The 19367-nt window shown below is 38.9% G+C and overlaps 2 protein-coding genes across 2 annotated transcripts in view; both read right to left on the reverse strand.

Moving 5' to 3' along the window:
• Positions 1 to 19367, reverse strand: part of LOC129789527 (teneurin-a) — a 383778-nt gene that overhangs the window by 297771 nt on the left and 66640 nt on the right. The window lies entirely within an intron of this gene.
• Positions 7267 to 11904, reverse strand: LOC129789254 (uncharacterized). The gene has a single exon (XM_055825906.1). It carries the CDS (start codon positions 11902 to 11904, stop codon positions 7267 to 7269), a length of 4638 nt encoding a protein of 1545 aa, XP_055681881.1.

Here is a 19367-nt window from a genome sequence, read left to right on the forward strand (position 1 = left end):
GCCACAATTTTTCATCGAAAATGGACCATAACTCGAAAACGGCTTGACCGATTTTGATCAACCCAAGCTCAAATGAAAGCTTTCAACAAACCCTACAACTCTCTAGAACATTCGAAGTTTCAAAAGTGACCGCTAGGGGGCCAAAAATCAAAAACAAAATTTTCGATGAGTTTTCGATGAATATCTCGAAAACGACGACATAAATTTTTTTCATTTCTTGATATATTATAGCCTACTATGACATCTATTTATAAAAAAAAAATTAAAAAAATGTATGTCGCCATTTTGAAAATATTGAGTTCCAACTATGACATGTCATATATCGGGATCTACAAGTCCGATTTCGATCAACTCAAACGCAAATGAAAGGTTTCGCCAAACCCTACAATTGTCTAGAACATTGCAACTTCGAGAAATGACCACGAGAGACGCTAAAATCTATAATAAAGTTTTCGAAATTTTCGAATTCGAATTTTTCGAAAATGCCATTATCGATTTACTTCACATTTTAATATGTTATAGTTGAGATTAAGACCTTTCCAATGATAGCTCAAAATCGAAAATCTATGGAGCCGTTCCCGAGATATAGCATTCTAAAGATTTCTTAGGGTATGACTTTTCAACTTTTCTCGACTTTGCGTGTATTTAAATTAATTTGCGTTATAGTATGCTCTCACAAAATTTGTACACTGAAAGAAACATAGCTCTCGTAAGCTTGGTCAGCTTACCAGTACATTTTTATATTTTTTAAATTAATAAAGCAATCATGTTGATGTTTAAACATGATTTTTAAAAGGATTTTATGCTATTAATTGAGATATATAAAAAAACTAAAGCCAACTAAAATGTCATTTAAATTTTTTGCAAATCTTTGCCGGCTTTTCATAACTAATCTTTAGTCAATCCTAGTGGGAAAATTAAGTTTCGTTGACAATTACTAAGGGGTTTAATCCTTTTGAGAACTAAGCATGTCCCGATTGTTTTCTCGAATGAGGGATTTTCAATATGAGGTGCGCATAAACTTTTTTCATATATCCATTAAGGGTGAAAATTGGATAATTCTCCCTTACCATATATAATCTAAAGGGTTAGGGAGATGATGTGCTACAATCTTGTGCTACAAACCCTGTAGATACATTATTCTGCATAATTATTCATCAGAGAAATCTGAATATTTGTGATGACATCAAAACACCAAGAAGAAGACTTTTAGTCATTAGGAGAAATTATGCTAAAATACTAAATATAACGAGAATGGCGTAAAAACGAAAAATCATTTCATCTTATTTGAAATTCCTACGTAATCAGTTCTAAATACACTTCAACCCACACCCCCTTACTTTCTTATCCGCGTGAGCTCCTTTACTGTCGCATTGAGGTATATGTATATAAGACTTTAATGATGTTATTACCGTTTTCTCATTTTTATACACCTCTGAATTTCACCTTTGCGCGGTGATACTTGAGAATATCTCTTCGCTCTTTTGCAATTTGAATTTCTAATACGAGGAGCTTCAAGCAGAAAGAGATCTCTTTCTGCACTCACAGCCACATCATGGACGATGGAAGATGACAGCATCATACACTTTTAACAGCAAAATGAAATATTTAGATGGGATACTCGTTAAGAATTTTTATAACACCAGAAAAAAGAGAACTTGTCTTTCTTTCTTAACCTTCCAAGTGTGCATAATAAGGTTTGAAATGGAAGCAAATTGGAGTTTTATATACATATAAAGTCAGATAACTAAACACACATATATGAATATAAGTATGTATAATGATACTTCTATGGCCAAAACTCAATCTATATAGCATCTTTAACAACTAAAGGTACATATCGATATGAAAACTACCATTGCGGTGGTATTTATTCCCAAAGACGATCCCCTTCAATTTCCCACATAGTATATACTCGTTTCAACCTCCGCCCTCCTGGGGTTGGTACTCTGCTCAATTGGAGAGAACCATGAAAAGCCCCGCTTCTTCTTTTCCCCAACTTCCCATCACAAAAGTATTCCAATTCAATTGTCATTCAATTGCGCTCCTTACAATTGGAAATTGATGAAGAGAAAAGTTGTAATGTGTATTCGATATTTCAATTCAAACTCCTAGGATATCGGGAAATATTTTCACAATACGGCATGAAAAGGTGTATTCAGACACCTTAAATTGATATCTCTTCCTAAAGTGGGGGTACTTTGGAAATTGGATGGAAATTTTGGTTTCAATTGTTAAGAAAAGTTAACTCGCAATGCTAAAGAAACGTCTGTCGTATGGTGCGTAAAGAAGAAATATTTTATGTTTGCAATACAAAACGAAAATCAATGAAATCTTTGGTAGAGATTTTACTGGAAATTCTTTAGCGACTCACTAAAAGAACATTATCAAATATAGTACCTACTTTAAAGGATTAACATTTAATTAATTAGTTTTGAGAGAAATAATTAAAATTGTAAAGATAAAATTGCTAGGAATTCAAAATAAAATTTAAAATATAAATAGAATATTTTTTTTTCACGGCATCCCAAAAGAAACCAAAATTCAAAGTTCAAGTGTTTGATGGTGAAATCATAAAAGTTCTAAATATTTTCTCAGTGACTCCCTATTTGTTTTCCTTTGTACACATCCTCTCCCAACCATTGAAACTTTGGTGCAATGTTGTTGTTTATTCTTCAAGCCATGAAACTCAAAAGTTTCCATAGCTGGTAACCAACTTAATTATACCATGTTGACTGATATTATCAGTATTCGTATACACGTTACATGATGTATTTTCGCCGCGAAATAAGTAAATGTTAAGAGACATACGGCTTTCCAATTAATATCGTTCTCCACGATCTGTGGAATTCTTATTTCCATTCACATAGCAAATTTCACTGCTACAGCATATTCTTCATGTAGAACAGAGAATATATATTTCGTGGCTTTATGGCAGCTAATTGCACAGTCTAATGGCATTATGTATGTAAACTTTTAAAATCCACTTAGGCTAATTTATGAGAAAACATTCAATTATATACCTACTGAAATAACTAAGAATTATTCCCAGAAAAGGTGGTTTTGTATTTTTTTTCACTTATATTAGTCCAGAGAATAACCACTAAATAATGACCTTTCTGTGTATATTTTAGGAATTTCATAGTTATATATTTTTTTCTTTTTATTGTCATCAAGATTCAAGGTACTATAAGGTAGATTATAAGGAATAAGGTAAATATTACTTCAATGTAAAAAAAAATATTTAAATTTAATGCATCAAATATTTATTTAAAAATAATAAAATATTTATTAGCATAAAAAAGTATTTTGCACCATATTTCCCTTATCCTTTTGCATTAATTAAAATAAATTCAAAAGGTAGGTAGCACTACCATGAATAAATAAAGATACATAAATAGATAATTCCAAACAAATTAATTTCAATTAAAATATCTGTTTCCTTTATGAAATTAAATGAAGTTGTATTCGTTATATATCCCTATATGTATATTGTCCTTTAGAAAAGTTTTTTGGAATGGATTAAAATAATTTAAAATTCCCAAAGCTTCATCCCATGGAATGTAACAATAAACATTTATTAATTAGCATTTTCCTCTTTTTCTTCTACTTCGGAAAAAGTATAAAAGAAAATTTCTTTTGATGTAAAGTGTTGGGAAAAAAATGCGGTGGTTGTCTAAGCATAATGATGGAAAATTATTAGGTCAGTCCCTTTCTCCACCATGATCCACAAGAGGAAAAATTTAAGATATTTTACTCTTTACATTCTTTCTTGGTTCTAAATTCTAATTTTGGTGGGGAAATGCTACCAACTATAACCGTGTAAATTATCATTTTCATTTCCTTTTCGGAACACGCGTCACCATCGTAAACAACAAGGTGGTGGAACCATGGTGTGGTGGAACACTCAAAATTGTGATGTGGTTAGAAATCTGAAACTATGTCGGTCTCCAAAGTGTTCAGGTGCCTTGCGGTGTTGGGTGGTTGCAGTAAAAAGTGGCACATTCCATGGGGGAATCGTGTTAAATCATATTTATGAGCATTTCAGGCTCCCCTTCTTGATGTAAAGTACACGCTCCTCACATTGCATATTAGAGTGTGAACACCAACATATGCTATTATTTAGTCATTTGCAGTATCACCTAATTCCATTTCTCGTGCCACACTCGCTCCTCCTGAAAAGGTTATGCCCTCTGCAAGATTGGAACTCGCCTCCTTTTGGCACACACATACCGGGTCTGTCTTTACGACAAATTGACTGTCTTCGCATCAAAATTGAAATATTTCCACACGGTAGGAGTGTTATCACATGAAAAGACAAACACGTATATAAAATTCACCTCACCATGGAATACATACCTACATAAGATATATCTGTCTGGGAAGGTGGGTGGGCCACATAAAGAATGGACAAGCTTCATTTTCTTTCCTTTTTCTACTGGCTGCAGAAATTCAATTTCACCCCGAACAGAGAGGTTGATTGTTGGGTGCTTAACATAAAATGTTCATGACAGTTCCTTCGGGCCTGATCTATGTAACACCATAAAACCAAACGCAATAAATGAAACTTTTACGACGCACCTTTCTCTCTCCACGATCCTCTCCTTTTGCCAATTGGAATTTCAACTCTGTCACTTGGTCATCGCATGTGTCGAATTGCCATCCAACCAGACAAGGATATGAGGATTATGGTGAAGAAGTATGTCACAAACAGTGCGAATTAGAGCAACTCCTCCACACTGGAAATGCCACCGATATATTTATTGCGGTGCTACAGAATAAATTTCTATTTTATAGAACCTTTTCGGCTTTTGACAGCGATTCTGTTTCTGATGAACATTAGTTTTTTTACAACTTAACTTTTTGCCTCTGAAAATAGAAGCTCGAGTGGCTGCTTCACTTTAATTTGGTACCACAAATTTAAATGAAAGCGCTATGGTATGAATGAGAGGTTTCAAACTTCCAACTGATGGTAGAAAATTCTCAGAAACAAGGAATAACATAAAAACATATCCTTATAAATTCGTAGAATTCAATTTTTTATTCATATTTTTCAATTTTAGAACCCTTTTAGAGGGAGAAAATAAATAAATATTGTAGTATAAAGCTACACAGACATAATACAATTCAGCAGTGAATATAAGCAAGTACCTATCTGGTATATGTACGCGAAGTACATCTTATGTTGCTATAGTTACTCTCTTTTTGAATCATGTATTATTTTAAATATGTTATGAGAACTAAAATCCCCTTGAAAGGCTTGAAAGCCATATAAAAAACTACAAGAGGCAAAAATTACGACATCGGAGAATCTCTTTGCATTCCACAGAAGCATTCAATTAAATTTGAGTTAGTGAGCGCACAAAATGTAGCTCGGAAATTTCGGCAAAGCGGAAGGATCAAGAGGAGATAAAATTCTCTGGGTAAGGCTAACCATGGAGAGAGCTAAAGCTTTTTGCTTTCGCGGCTTAAGCGACTCAGATTGTGTGGGTGGAGAGTGTGGAAGTTGTGGATGAAATTTCCTGAGATAAGGTGCCTAAAATTCCTACTATAGAACTACCAACAATTTGCTGTAGGTGCAATTATCTTTAGTCAGCAACAGAATATTGTTTTCACCCTGTCAACACTAATTATAACTCCTTCACTAGTCTTAAGCACCACACACATTCACTTTTGTGGGGGAAGTTCCAATGAGTTGTAATGGTTGAATTATATACATTTACCAAACAATGGTGGAGGCACCTTTTCAGAAAATTCGTGGCTCTCCTTTCGCAGAAACATGGCAAGTTTTCGCTGTGAATTTCACGGAAGTAATGGCCTTGTAAAACAGATCGTAACAAACAATTAAAATGTAACACCGAGTGAAATGCATACACTCACGGTGTACCACTCGAGGCAGTTTAAAGCCCTACCAATTTGCATAATTATAGCATTTTGCTGTTGCTCGCAACTTTTGCATTTTCCAAAACATAGTGGAGGGTGTTTGTGTATGCTTTAAAACTCAACATGTCCAACTAATTAAGAATTATACTGTTGAAAATTTAATAACTTATTAAGAATTTAACTGTTGCTCATTACCACTGATACCATTTTGATGTCGCTGAAAAATCTCTTTTTTTAACATTGTCACATTAAAAAAAATTAATTTCAGCTAAAATTATTATTTTTGTACCCTTGAAAATTACAAGATACGCTAATATTGCTCAATAATAAATAGATGTTGTAGATTAAAAAAAAATGAAAATCCCCGAAGATACCTGTCATTTTGACTAAAAAATGTGTAAAATGACGTCACTATATTGCATTGTAAAACATCAAAATTCCTCATTACAACAAAATAGTGACGTTATTCCTTACATTTTTAGACAATTCTTTGATGATTTTACACAGATAAACCCAATGAAGGGTGGTATTCTAGGATAGAGACACCTTTCAAGATCAAGATAAAAATCAAAATAAAGACCAAGACTGTCGGTATTCTACTTTACGACGAATTATCCAGGAAAGTAAAATCAAAATTTGCGTTATCCTACTTGTCAGTTTCTTGGTTTCAGCTTCGCGCCAAGAAAACTTTAGCGATATCTCTTTCTAACGCATTAATTTTTTCTATTGCGCTTTCTCGTTCGCTCTCGGATGACAATTGAACGAAATTTAAACACTTCATGGGAATTTCTTCCCTATTGCCATTACTGTTGCGATAAATACCTTGTAGGTTCAGGAGGGGAAAGAAAAGAATTAATATCAAAAGTCCTCAGATGACATAAACCTCAGATATTGCCGTACACACCTTGTGGGTAGTGGATGAAAGAAATAATAATTAGTACAAGATAATACCAATTAGCCCACGTAGTAGATGCCACACACCTGCAATTACACATGTATTAGTAACTCTCCGGTGAGAATTGACCGGAGTCTCAGCAGGGGGTGGTGGTGTGACGGCGGTCTCTTCTGTCCAAAAATGGCGCTCACGCCAAAGTGAGGTTATGATCCAAGAGATGTTGTAAAATGACGAAATACTTCTTTCCACTACTTCACAAACTTATTTATTCTCACAAAACTATTCTAAGTTATAATTCTACTAATTATCAAATGTTTTTATCACGTAATTCAAGAATTCTAGCCACTAGGCGATAGAACACAAAATTTTCTTTTTCTATGACGCATGAAGGTCTAAACCCAACAACAAGTTTCTCTGCACATACAAATAAAAATCCACAGAAAACTCCGAGGAGTTTCCTCGGACATTCTCCCCGGGTTGAGTTTAGCTCAAGAATCCATTTCCGGGTTTGAATCCATAGGGAGTTTTGCCATTTTGTTGACAGCCCGACATGAGATGCTGCCCTTGATGTTGACGGTGGCCGCTCTAACTGCTCCTTGAGAACCCACATGTACCTCAACAATTCTTCCTAGTTCCCAATCGCCACTGGATAGATTGTCAGTTTTGACCAACACCAGGTCACCGGGCTGAAGATTCCTCTGGGAGATCTGCCACTTCGGTCGTTGTTGAAGAGAAGTGACATACTCACTATGCCACCTTTTCCAATACTCCTGAGAGAGTCTCTGTAGGTACTTCCATCGGGTCAGCCGGTTGGGATTGGTGTTGAGGTAATTTGGTGAAGGAGGCTGTGTCAACGGCCTCAGCGCAATGAAGTGCCCTGGAGTCAGAGCTTCGAAGTCATCTGGAGCCGGGTGTCCACGTCGACCAGTGAAGCGGGCCAAGGCCGCCTTGAATGCTTCTGTTGACATATCCGACACGGCTTCCAGATGAATGGCTTTGGTTGCCATACAGATGAAGAGGCAGATGTAACCTTTCAGAGTTGGAGCCTTTCGCAAGTTGCTGGATCGCAGACGAATGGGACCTGCGTAATCAATCCCCACATTGTTGAATACTTCGTCTGCGGTGACTCTCACTTTTGGTAGATTTCCCATCATAGGAGTTTCCGGTTTTGGCTTCGCCTTGAAGCAAGGGATGCACTTGTGAATCACTGACTTGACACTGGTACGTTCACCGATGATCCAATACCGTGCCCTGAGGATGCTCTGAGTCAGTGTTTGGCCTGAATGTAGATGAGAGAGATGCACATTCTCGATGAGCTTCAGGGTGAAAGGATGTTTTCCGGGAAGCAGAATAGGATGTCGCGTTTCAGGTCCCAACTCAGAGTTCTGAATTCTGCCCGTGACTCGGATAATTCCTTCGCTGTCGAGAAATGGCACCAGAGAGCGGAGCTTGCTGCCACTCTTCATCTGCTGACCCTTCTGCAGATGCTTCAGTTCGTCCGGAAAGCCCTCGCTTTGGACAATCTTGATGAGACAGTGACGTGCATTGTCAAGTTCCTGAACTGAAAGTTGTCCTTTCAATTGCTCACCCTGATACTTGCGTTTCCAGCGGAGAACGTAAGCGACAATGCGTATCAATGTAGAGACACTAGAGTACTTGTGGAAGAGCTCAAGTGTTTTCGGTGGTGTCGCCAGATGCGACGTGACTTTGGGTGGCTTCTCCTCACCAGTTTGAAGAGAACTTGGCAGATCAATGAGACTTGGAGGCCACTGTTCACTGTCTTGCACGAGCCAGGGTGGCCCTGTCCACCATAGATGATGCTGATTGAGCTCCTTTGGTGTCAAGCCTCGAGAGATGCAGTCTGCTGGATTATCGGCGGATGCGATGTGTCTCCATTGAGCTGCAGGAACAATGTCGAGAATTTCAGCACAGCGATTCGCCACGTAGGTCTTCCACCTGCTGGGATGATGATGAAGCCAGTGGAGAACAACTGCTGAGTCCGACCAAGCAGTGACTGCGATTGATCGGGATGAGAACACCTCCTTGACTTTCTCAAACAGCTTTGCAAGAAGGAGGGCCGCACAAAGTTCCAGGCGCGGGATAGATGTGGGTTTCAGAGGTGCTACGCGAGCTTTGGCAATCAAGAGTCGAACTGTGGTCTCATCGTCTTGATTGCATCCTCGGACGTAAATGACGGCTCCAATTCCCTTCTCCGACGCGTCTGAAAAACCGTGGAGTTCCATCACATCTCCATGTGGAATGAAACGAGGCAACTTGACTTCAGTGAGACACTCGATCTCGTCCCTGAAGAAGTTGAATTCATCAATGATTGCGTTTGGCAAAGAGTCATTCCAGTCCGCATCGCAGAGCCACAACTGTTGGAAGATCATTTTCATTGCGGAAGTGACGGGAGAGATGATCCCTAGCGGATCGAAAATCTTCGCCACTGCTGAACAAAGCTCTCGTTTTGTTGTGACCGGTGGAATTTTCTCAATTGTCAGAGCAAGAGTGTCACTGCCGGGTGACCATTGTAGACCGAGGGTTGATATTGACTTGGAGCAGTTGTCTACATCCGCTGGGGAAACTGCCAAGTCTTCTGGAGGGATTTCGTTGAGTACTGCCGATGAATTCGATGACCATTTTCGAAGACGAAACCCGCTGCGGGCTAGGATGGCATGAATATCGTGCATCAACTGCATCGCTGACTCCACTGTATCAGCCCCGTAGAGAAGGTCATCCATATAGAACCCCATCTGGATTGCATGAGATGCCTCCGGAAAGTCCTTTTCATTGTCCAACGCAATCTGTTGGAGGACTCGAGTTGCAAGATACGGCGCACAGGCTGTGCCGTATGTAACAGTTGTGAGACGGTACGTTCTGATGGCCTCCTGGATGCTATCACGCCAGAGGATCAGCTGGTAGTCTCTGTCTGGGAGTGCTACACTCACCTGCCGGTACATCTTCTCAATATCTGCTGCGAATGCGTACCGGTAGGTCCGAAATTTGAGAAGAGTGGATACCAAATCCTGTTGGATGGTTGGCCCGATCGCAAGGATGTCGTTCAGGGAGACGTTTGTCGGCTTCGTGCGCGCCGACGCATCGAACACGACTCGCAGCTTCGTGGTGGTGCTGGAGGGCCTGAGGACGGCCATATGAGGAATGAAGTATGATTTGGCGTTCTCAAAACATTCCTCCGCCGCCACAAGCTCCATATGACCCATCTCCAAGTATTCTTTCATAAAGTCTACGTAGCTCTGTTGAAAGATGGGCTCCCTCGTGAACTTTTTCTCCATCACTCGCAGTCGCTGGAGAGCTGCTGCTTTCGAGTTGCCCAAGTCCGGGTGGTTGGGCTTGAAAGGAAGATGGACTTCGTAACGACCAGAATCCAACCTCTTGACATTTTCCACAAAATGTTTTTCCACGAATTGTTCCTCTTCCGAGAGGAATTTTGCTTTCGGGTGGGGCACATCCTCGTGTTCCCAAAAGCGAGTCAATGCGGCGTCAAGATTGACCGAAGTATGGAACGACGTGACTTTCGCAGCTTGACCTCCGATCTTGCCGCCCAAAATCCATCCAAAAATAGTCAATTGAGCCACTGGAACGCCAGTCTCGCTGTGTAGAATTTGTGGCAAATTGATCGCCAGCGCATAGTCACCTCCCAGAATGATGTCGATCGTACCAGGAGTGCCGAAAGTGGGATCGGCTAGCTGGAGCGTTTTCAAATGTTGCCACGATTTTGGCTCAACAATCTTTTCGCCAGGGAACATAGACGTGAGCTTGGAGAGCACATAAGCATCCGCTTGAATGTGCTCCCCGGGATCATGTATGGAGGAGAGAACAAGACTGACCAATCCTTTTGTGTGTGCGACGGTGACTTCCCCGGGGCCATTCACACCAAGTCGGCCGTTGCGCCGAGGGAGACCAAGTCGCTGAGCGCATGCTTCGGAAATGAATGTGCATTCTCCCCCAGTGTCGACGAGAATGCGACATTCCTGCTGATTGCCATGCTTGTCCGCTACTTTCACCAATGCCGTTGGGAGTAGAACACGGTTCTTGGCTGACATGTGGTGGGAAGTGATGCTGGAGGCAGGCACGGGTGCCTCCGCAGGCTGTGCAGGAGGCGTCTGTGGTTTGGGAGCATCACTGGGATGCAACATTGTGTGGTGTTTCTGATTGCATTCACGGCACGTCGACTTTGATGGACACTTTTCAGAAATGTGGTTTGTCCTCAGACAATTGTAGCACACTTTCTGAGCGAATGCAAATCGGCGCTTGTCTGGAAGAGTCATGGCTTTGAAGGCATCGCATTGAAACAGCTGATGAGATGAAGAACACTTGGGGCACTTCAAGGTTTCAGTGTGGTGCGACTTCACAGTGCCTTTGGGCTGCGGTTTCTTCTCTTGTTTGCCACTCGAGATTGTGCCTTTGGGTGCCCAAAGCTCCATAGCGTCGATCCTCTTGTCCAGGAAAGCGAACCAGTCATCAATGGAAGCCAAGTCGCTGTCAACTCGCTTCTCTTCCCAAGATTTTCGAGTATCCTCATCCATGAGGTTTTTCATCAAGTAGATGAGCCATGAATCAAGATTGTAGTACTCATTTCCCATATTTTTCAGCTCCCAGATGATCCGTTTGCTGTTGACGGTGAGGTCCTTGAGCGCCTGCAAGGAGCCCTCCTTCATCTTGGGCTGAGCCAAAAACTTCTCAATGCATTCATTGACAATATGGGACTTTTTTCCGTATTGATCTTGCAGACTATCCCACAGTTGCTGGTAGTTGTCGTCTGTGATTTTCACATGTTGCACAGACTTTGCCGCATCCCCTGTGAGAGATAGTTCCGCAACTTTCTCCCTGACAAATAGCATTGCTTCAGATATATGATCAAGGTTGTCTGCATATTCCTTTTCGTATAGTGCCAACTTAGCATCATTCCCAGCGTTCCACTGAAAAATGCCCATCTGTGTTGAAATGTAAGCTGCTTTGACCTCCTCGAGGGTGCTGCGCAGGGCTGTCCATTTTGCCAACGACTTGGTGGAGGCTTCATGTAGAGTGGCAACGATGCGTGTGAGTTCTCGCACATTTGCGCGCTGATTCCGTTCTAGGGCGCTCAAAGGAATATTTGATGCCATCTTGATCTATTGCTGTGTCCCCAATGGGCGGGTCGTGATGGACGAAGGACCAGATATGTTGCGATAAATACCTTGTAGGTTCAGGAGGGGAAAGAAAAGAATTAATATCAAAAGTCCTCAGATGACATAAACCTCAGATATTGCCACGTAGTAGATGCCACACACCTGCAATTACACATGTATTAGTAACTCTCCGGTGAGAATTGACCAGATATGTTGCGATAAATACCTTGTAGGTTCAGGAGGGGAAAGAAAAGAATTAATATCAAAAGTCCTCAGATGACATAAACCTCAGATATTGCCGTACACACCTTGTGGGTAGTGGATGAAAGAAATAATAATTAGTACAAGATAATACCAATTAGCCCACGTAGTAGATGCCACACACCTGCAATTACACATGTATTAGTAACTCTCCGGTGAGAATTGACCGGAGTCTCAGCAGGGGGTGGTGGTGTGACGGCGGTCTCTTCTGTCCAAAAATGGCGCTCACGCCAAAGTGAGGTTATGATCCAAGAGATGTTGTAAAATGACGAAATACTTCTTTCCACTACTTCACAAACTTATTTATTCTCACAAAACTATTCTAAGTTATAATTCTACTAATTATCAAATGTTTTTATCACGTAATTCAAGAATTCTAGCCACTAGGCGATAGAACACAAAATTTTCTTTTTCTATGACGCATGAAGGTCTAAACCCAAACAACAAGTTTCTCTGCACATACAAATAAAAATCCACAGAAAACTCCGAGGAGTTTCCTCGGACAATTACATCCAGGAGCCCTGATTGTATAATCTCGGCTATTATTCCCAGGCATTATTGCTCCGGGAATGGAATGAATATTGTCGGAGAGGTGCTTTCTGCCTCCAGATTATGATAATTTGGCGGTAACTGGGGGGGGGGGGGGTATGCTACTGCAAAATTTTGAATTTTTCTTAGGAATCGTGGTCACTTCTTCTTGCTATTGATGGAGTGACCTCCGGATTAAGGATCTCATCCCAGGATTGTCATATCCTGGACAATCCTGGGATTCTGGGGCAATTTTTTAATTTTTTTCCAGGATTAGTGGTCACTTCTCATTGGTAATGATAAATTGATCTCCGGATTGGGCATCTCATCCCCGGATTGTCACATCCTGGACAATCCTGGGATGCTGGTGCAAAAATGTTTGTTTTTCGCCGGAATTGTGGTCACTTCTCATTGGTAATGATAAAGTGACCTCCGGACTAAGGATTTCATCCCAGAACTATCAAGCCCTGGACAATTAGGGAATGGTGGTGCAAAATTGTGGTTTTTTCGCCAGAGTAGTGGTCACTCCAACATTACTAATAGGAAGTGACCATAAATCCGGCGAAAAACTCACAATTTTGCACCAGCATCCCCTAATTGTCCAGGACTTGATAATCCTGGGATGAGAGCCTCAATCTGGAGGTCACTCCATCATTACCAATCAGGAGTGACCACAATTCCGTCGAAAAACCCACAATTTTGCACCAGCATCCCAGGATTGTCCAGGATGTGACAATCCTGGGATGAGATCCCCAATCTGGATGTCACTTTATCATTACAAAGGAGAAGTGACCATAATTCCGGCAAAAAACAAACATTTTTGCACCAGCATCCCAGGATTGTCCAGGATGTGACAATCCGGGGATGAGATCCCCAATCCGGAGGTCACTCCACCATTACAAAGGAGAAGTGACCACAATTCCAGTGAAAACCAAAAAATTTGCACCAACATCACGTATTTGTCCAAGATTTGACAATCCTGGTACAACCCGGAGGTCACTCTATCATTAGCAAGATGGAGTGAACACAATTCCGGCAAAAACCCGTCATTTTGCATCTGCATCCCATATTTGTACAAGAGTTTTCATATCTCTCATACTGAATTTACATTGCCTTTACCTCATTTAAAAACCAATTTTTCAAAGGACCCCAAAACCGTCTTGGAATTTCACATAAATCCAAGACATTTTACGTTATAATAAGACCGTAAATCTCTATCGTAGAATACAGAATCTTGGAATATTTTTATCCAAGTCTCTTTTGACAACTCATTTTGTAAATCTTTATTTTGATTTTGATTCGTATCTCAGAATACTAAAAGTCTTGGAAGTTGTATGAAGAAACAAGATTTTTAGGTTATGGTTCGACCGTAAATCTCTATCTTAGAATACCAAATCTTGAAATATTTTGAATTTCCAAGATTATCCTGAAAATTTCTTGGAATTTTAAAGTAGAATACCAAATCTTGGTTTTTTTCTTTATTTTGATCTTTATATTTATCTTAGAATACCGCCAGAAATATGGAGAGTTTCTTTTGCATTTCTAATTAATATTTGATTAATTACAATATTACGCGTATACCGATTTCTGGTTTTACATTTGATAAAGTGTGTAAACTCATTACAGTTTACGCCGCTGCTTACATTTTTGTGTGAGCTCTCATGTAAAGTTTTCTCCTTACGTTCTTCCAGCAGCATTATTAAAATAGTTTTTTCTGCAAAAATTATTTTTGAAAAATAATGAACAATACACATTCTCTTGGTAGGTACAATGAACTTTTTTCTGAACTATTATAAAAGTTTTTCGCAGTACATAGACCTCATGTGCTCTTGACGTTTGTGAAAAAATATGAACAATAAACAGCAATTTCGGGAGATGTGAGCATCCCCATTTCGGTGGTGATGTTTGTATGAGGGGTGAATGTGCAGAAGTACTTTTATGTGTTCAACATAATTTAATTGCTTCAAATATTGCGCTCTAATTTTCCACACATTAGTACGTTATGGCGAGATGGTCCCTCTCTTTCAATTTCCTCCCAAATATACCGCAAAAACATGTGGCAATTAATATTCATAATTAGCGAATACCATGGGGTGTGGGCTGTAAAATATAAAGCTCCCCCGTGGGATGAATTACAGTGAATATGTATTCTACACCGTGTTGGGAGCGGGGGAAAGTGAAATATTCAAACGTGAGCAGTGTCGGTGTTGCCATATTTTCTCAAAAAACTTATTTGGTCCATTGATCCCCCAGAGTATGTATATAGCAGTAGAAGTTTGACATTGGAAGATACGCAATTCAGAGGAAAAGTGGATTCTATTGCAGAAAAAGGGGGCTTTCGTTTTCAATTTAAGCTCGTGTCAAATGCCAAATTTAATGTGATACGAAAAATAAAAGTTCTCATGGCAATTCCCAAAGAAATGGGAGAGCGGGAAAATTCTATTCAATACATTGGGCTTTGTATGAGGGAAAGGTTTTTGCACATTGGAACAACATAAAGATTAAAAGTTTTCGCATGAAGGGGAAATTTTGCTGAGAGAGGTGGACACTATATATGTATAAATACACACATTTAGTATTTAAACGAGAAAATTGAGAAAATGCTTCAATGATGGTGCTATTAATTCATTCCAAGGCTCTCGTGCCTCCGTCCACCCATTTGTGGTTCCCCTAATGAAGAAGTTCGCATTTGAATGCCGCATGAAAAGGTCGCCATCCACGGAGATTTGAGATGAAAAAGAAATCAGCAACGAGTCTCATTTTGACCCGAAAAACCAAAAAGTTTATTAAAGTTTTCTTAATTAATCTTGGCGACTGCCAGCGGGTGGCTAATGGGGCGAAAACTTACCCCCACAACGAATTCTCTTATACCCGAGTCTGAATTACAAAAATGTTTATTCAACTTCAATCAGTGCGGTAAGGGCAATGTCTTAACATTCTTGAGGGGTTTTCATCACTAATTCGACTTTGAAGGCAACTGCTGTGGCTTTTTCCTTGAATCTGTGGCTTTTTACCCTTACTACTTTCTCTCCTGGGGTCGCCCCTTTTTTTTTAATTTCGGCATACTCGCCTGAAAGTCTCATGAATAATGAAAGTCTTAGCGCTGTTTTTTTTAAACTTGCTACCCCACTACATTCGCCTCACCCACTTCACAACTCACTCTATGGTGCTATATACAATAGGATATTATACTTTGATGAATGATTCTCCACTATTGTTTCAATCCAGCACTGTTTATGACGATGAGATGTTTTTTTTTTGGAAAAGAGTACCAGCAGGATTTAGAGTTTTGATTAAGATTGATCTCTGAGAGCTTTTTGTGCCCTACATGTCCAAATTTCGTAAGCATACACAGACTTTAACTGACATGAGAAGAGTAGCGTAAAATAGGGAGAATATTATCACTCTTTTTTTTAAAGGGTTTGTGTAAAGATCCCTGGGGAATAGTTAAAGTTTCTTTTATTATTTTGAATTTTTTCAATAAAAATAATATTACTCACACAAGAACTGGCGATAGCCTCAAAACCCCCACCACCGATCTTTTGATCTCTCTGCATTCGCCGTGAGATTATTTTGGATATTTTTACTTCCGCCTAAATCTATACACTAGCCTACGCAATGTACATGAAGATATGAATGTAACAACGTGTACAAAAAAAAAAACATTACTTGCACAATATTTTCCTAAATACTTCTACATTAAGGTTACAAATCAGTTGTACACGTAAAAGCAAGAATTATTGGGGGTACTGATACCCATTTGTGGGTGAAATCGAGTGATGAAAATTGCGGTGAAGATGGAAGAGATATACGTTTCGGCATAAATTCTTGTTGATGAGACCATATTTCTTTCAATTTGAATTATATACCGAATAGGGGGTGAGGGCTAAATAATTAATCACAATTTTGAGAGAAGTCCGCTCCGTCTGTAACTTTGTACGATTCTTCTTAGGAATTCTGTGTACTTAGAAAATTCATTCCAATTATGCTTTAACATTTTTATTCATATTAAATTGAGGTTTCGCGAATTACTACACAAGGCATTTAATGATGCCCTCTTTTTATTTTTCCCACATCAACAATTCTGGTATCCCTTAGACAAAGTCTTGAAGGAAATCTTGAGATGGGAGAGAATGTTGGATTGTTTAGAGAATTATACAAAATATTGATTGTGTACAACATACATACATATACATGCAAATAAGGATTTTTGTGATAAAATGAGAAAACATGTTAATACACATTTTCCATTCGAATTTTCCCCTTAAAACAAGGAAAAAAAAAGATTTGGAATGTAAAGTATGAAATGAACTGTGATACAGAAGAAGGGTGTAAGGGATAATAAATATTATTTATCTCACAATATGCAACTGCGGGCTTCATGTTTTATTTTCATTGTTCGTGCTTCGCAGGAAAAAATCATTTTAATTCTATATCACGGAACGGTAGTAAAATATTCAATTCTATCTTGGAGAAAAATCTCTGTTTTCTCACAATTTTTTTTACACTCTCACCAATTTCCTTCACTTCCTTTCGCGTAGGTATTAATAAAATGTGCAGCGGTGTGATAAAAAAAGCAAGGTAGGTACCTATGCTTATAGAGGAAGAACGATTTTATCATTAGTATAAGGAGTTTGATTGAAAATCTTCATCTCAGCAAGGAAAATGCTTTCTTTAAAGTGTGTATAAAAAACCTATACACTCCATAAGTACTTTCTATTGTGCGTCTTTTTTTACAGCCAATAAATCCTCTGTGAGCTCTTCTGTTCTCATCAAATAGTTATTTTCTTCGGGATCTTCATGAAAATGTTTACGACTTTCACAGGATTTACGAGATGGAACGCTTGAACTGCAATTTATCTTAAACCATTATGTTGCATTTTATTAATTTCGATTACATATAAATTGCATATTAAAATGTCATCAAGTTAGACAAAAATTTTGAATAAAAATTAATGAACAATTTGCACCTCCCTATTAGCAATTCCTATTTTATTACATTTATTTCAACTGACACACCCTGTAGAGCTACTTGGAAATTTTTGTGTTTTATCAGAAAGCGTGTTTCGTTATAATGTATTTTTTTTCTCTACTGATCCTTTGGACCATTCCAAGCATTTAAAGCAGGGATTCCTAGGAATGGAGAAACTGAAATAAAATATATAACACATCAATTCTGTGGTTAAATCCTCCTCCCCTTTGATCTCGTAATATCTTTTCTACCACCCCACATTTATGAATTTTCTTTTCTACACGAATAATTCAATTCCCTCTTTTTGGTTGGAGCTTTTTTCTGCCCATAAATCCTAACATTATTCAAAATAATTTCTCCTCTATTATCTCCCACATCTACTGATATTTCGAGAAATGTAATTTTGTGAGGATTTCACTCCCCTCTGAACTCACTCCTCACCCTTGAATGTTAACCTACTAAATTCACCTCCGTCGATATTTTATGTTGCCACCCCCTTCCCGACCCATACACCTTCTGTACATTGAGTATTTGCATTATCAACACCTCTCACCAAGGTACCATTGCGATTATCGGGATATTGTGTAATGTAGCGCATTTTTCCACGGAGAAAGAATCACTTTCGCAAAGATAAATGTTGAGCTTGAGAAAATTCATGCCATCACATATGTATAATGTTGAAATATACATAAATAGATGTATATTAGAAAATTTATTCATAGTTGATACATATGATGCGATAAATAGAGTAGCATCTCTACTATGTTAGACATCTTCTTGTATTTCACCCCATCCTACACATCGTCGCATGTTTACGTTTACGCGAGAATGATTTTGCTCTCACAGAGAAATATTAAAATGAATGCAATTTGCAGTGAATGAAAGTTGAAAATTCTAAGAAGTTTTTGAAAGAAAGTTTAATTTTAGTGTATAAACATTTAAATAAAGAATGTGTTTAACTCGGTCTTCTGTTTTACTATTTTTCTAAATTTTCGACGAGCATTTATTATTTAAATGTTTTTCATGAGAATTTTTTTTTCATTTTAGCTGTGTTTCTTTCAGACACAGCTTTTGTGTACCGAGCAAAATCGAAAGTCGTCAGATCGGACTCAAACTTGGTATGAGCACGAATTAGGGTCCCCACATTCCAAAAAAGGTATGCGCCAAAAAAAAATTTTTCCGGCCGGCCGTCCGGATTATAAACTTAAATTGCAAGAGAACGGTGATAGATAGAGACTTGCGGTAAACGGCAAAGTTTAAATATCGACCTGAAGAAATCCGATTATGAGGTCAAATCCACCCCCCCACCACCCCATCCGCCATTTTGAATAACCTCAAAATTTTGTTTTCGCTTTATCTCAGCCGCTATTATAGCTAGAGGGCTGGAATTTTGATATGTTGTAGGGGCCATCAAGAGCTTTCCAACGATACCTCATTTTCGAAAATCGGTCAAGCCGTTTAGCCAATATGGCCGCCACAATTTTTCATCGAAAATCGACCATAACTCGAAAACGGCTTGACCGATTTTGATCAACCCGGGCTCAAATGAAAGCTCTCAACAAACCCTACAACTCTCTAAAACATCCGAAGTTTCAAAAGTGACCGCTAGGGGGCCAAAAATCAAAAACAAAATTTTCGATGAGTTTTCGATGAATATCTCGAAAACGACGACATAAATTTGATATGTTATAGCTGACCA

Source organism: Lutzomyia longipalpis, chromosome 2 (assembly GCF_024334085.1).
Source record: "Lutzomyia longipalpis isolate SR_M1_2022 chromosome 2, ASM2433408v1".
Taxonomy (NCBI): Eukaryota; Metazoa; Arthropoda; class Insecta; order Diptera; family Psychodidae; genus Lutzomyia; species Lutzomyia longipalpis.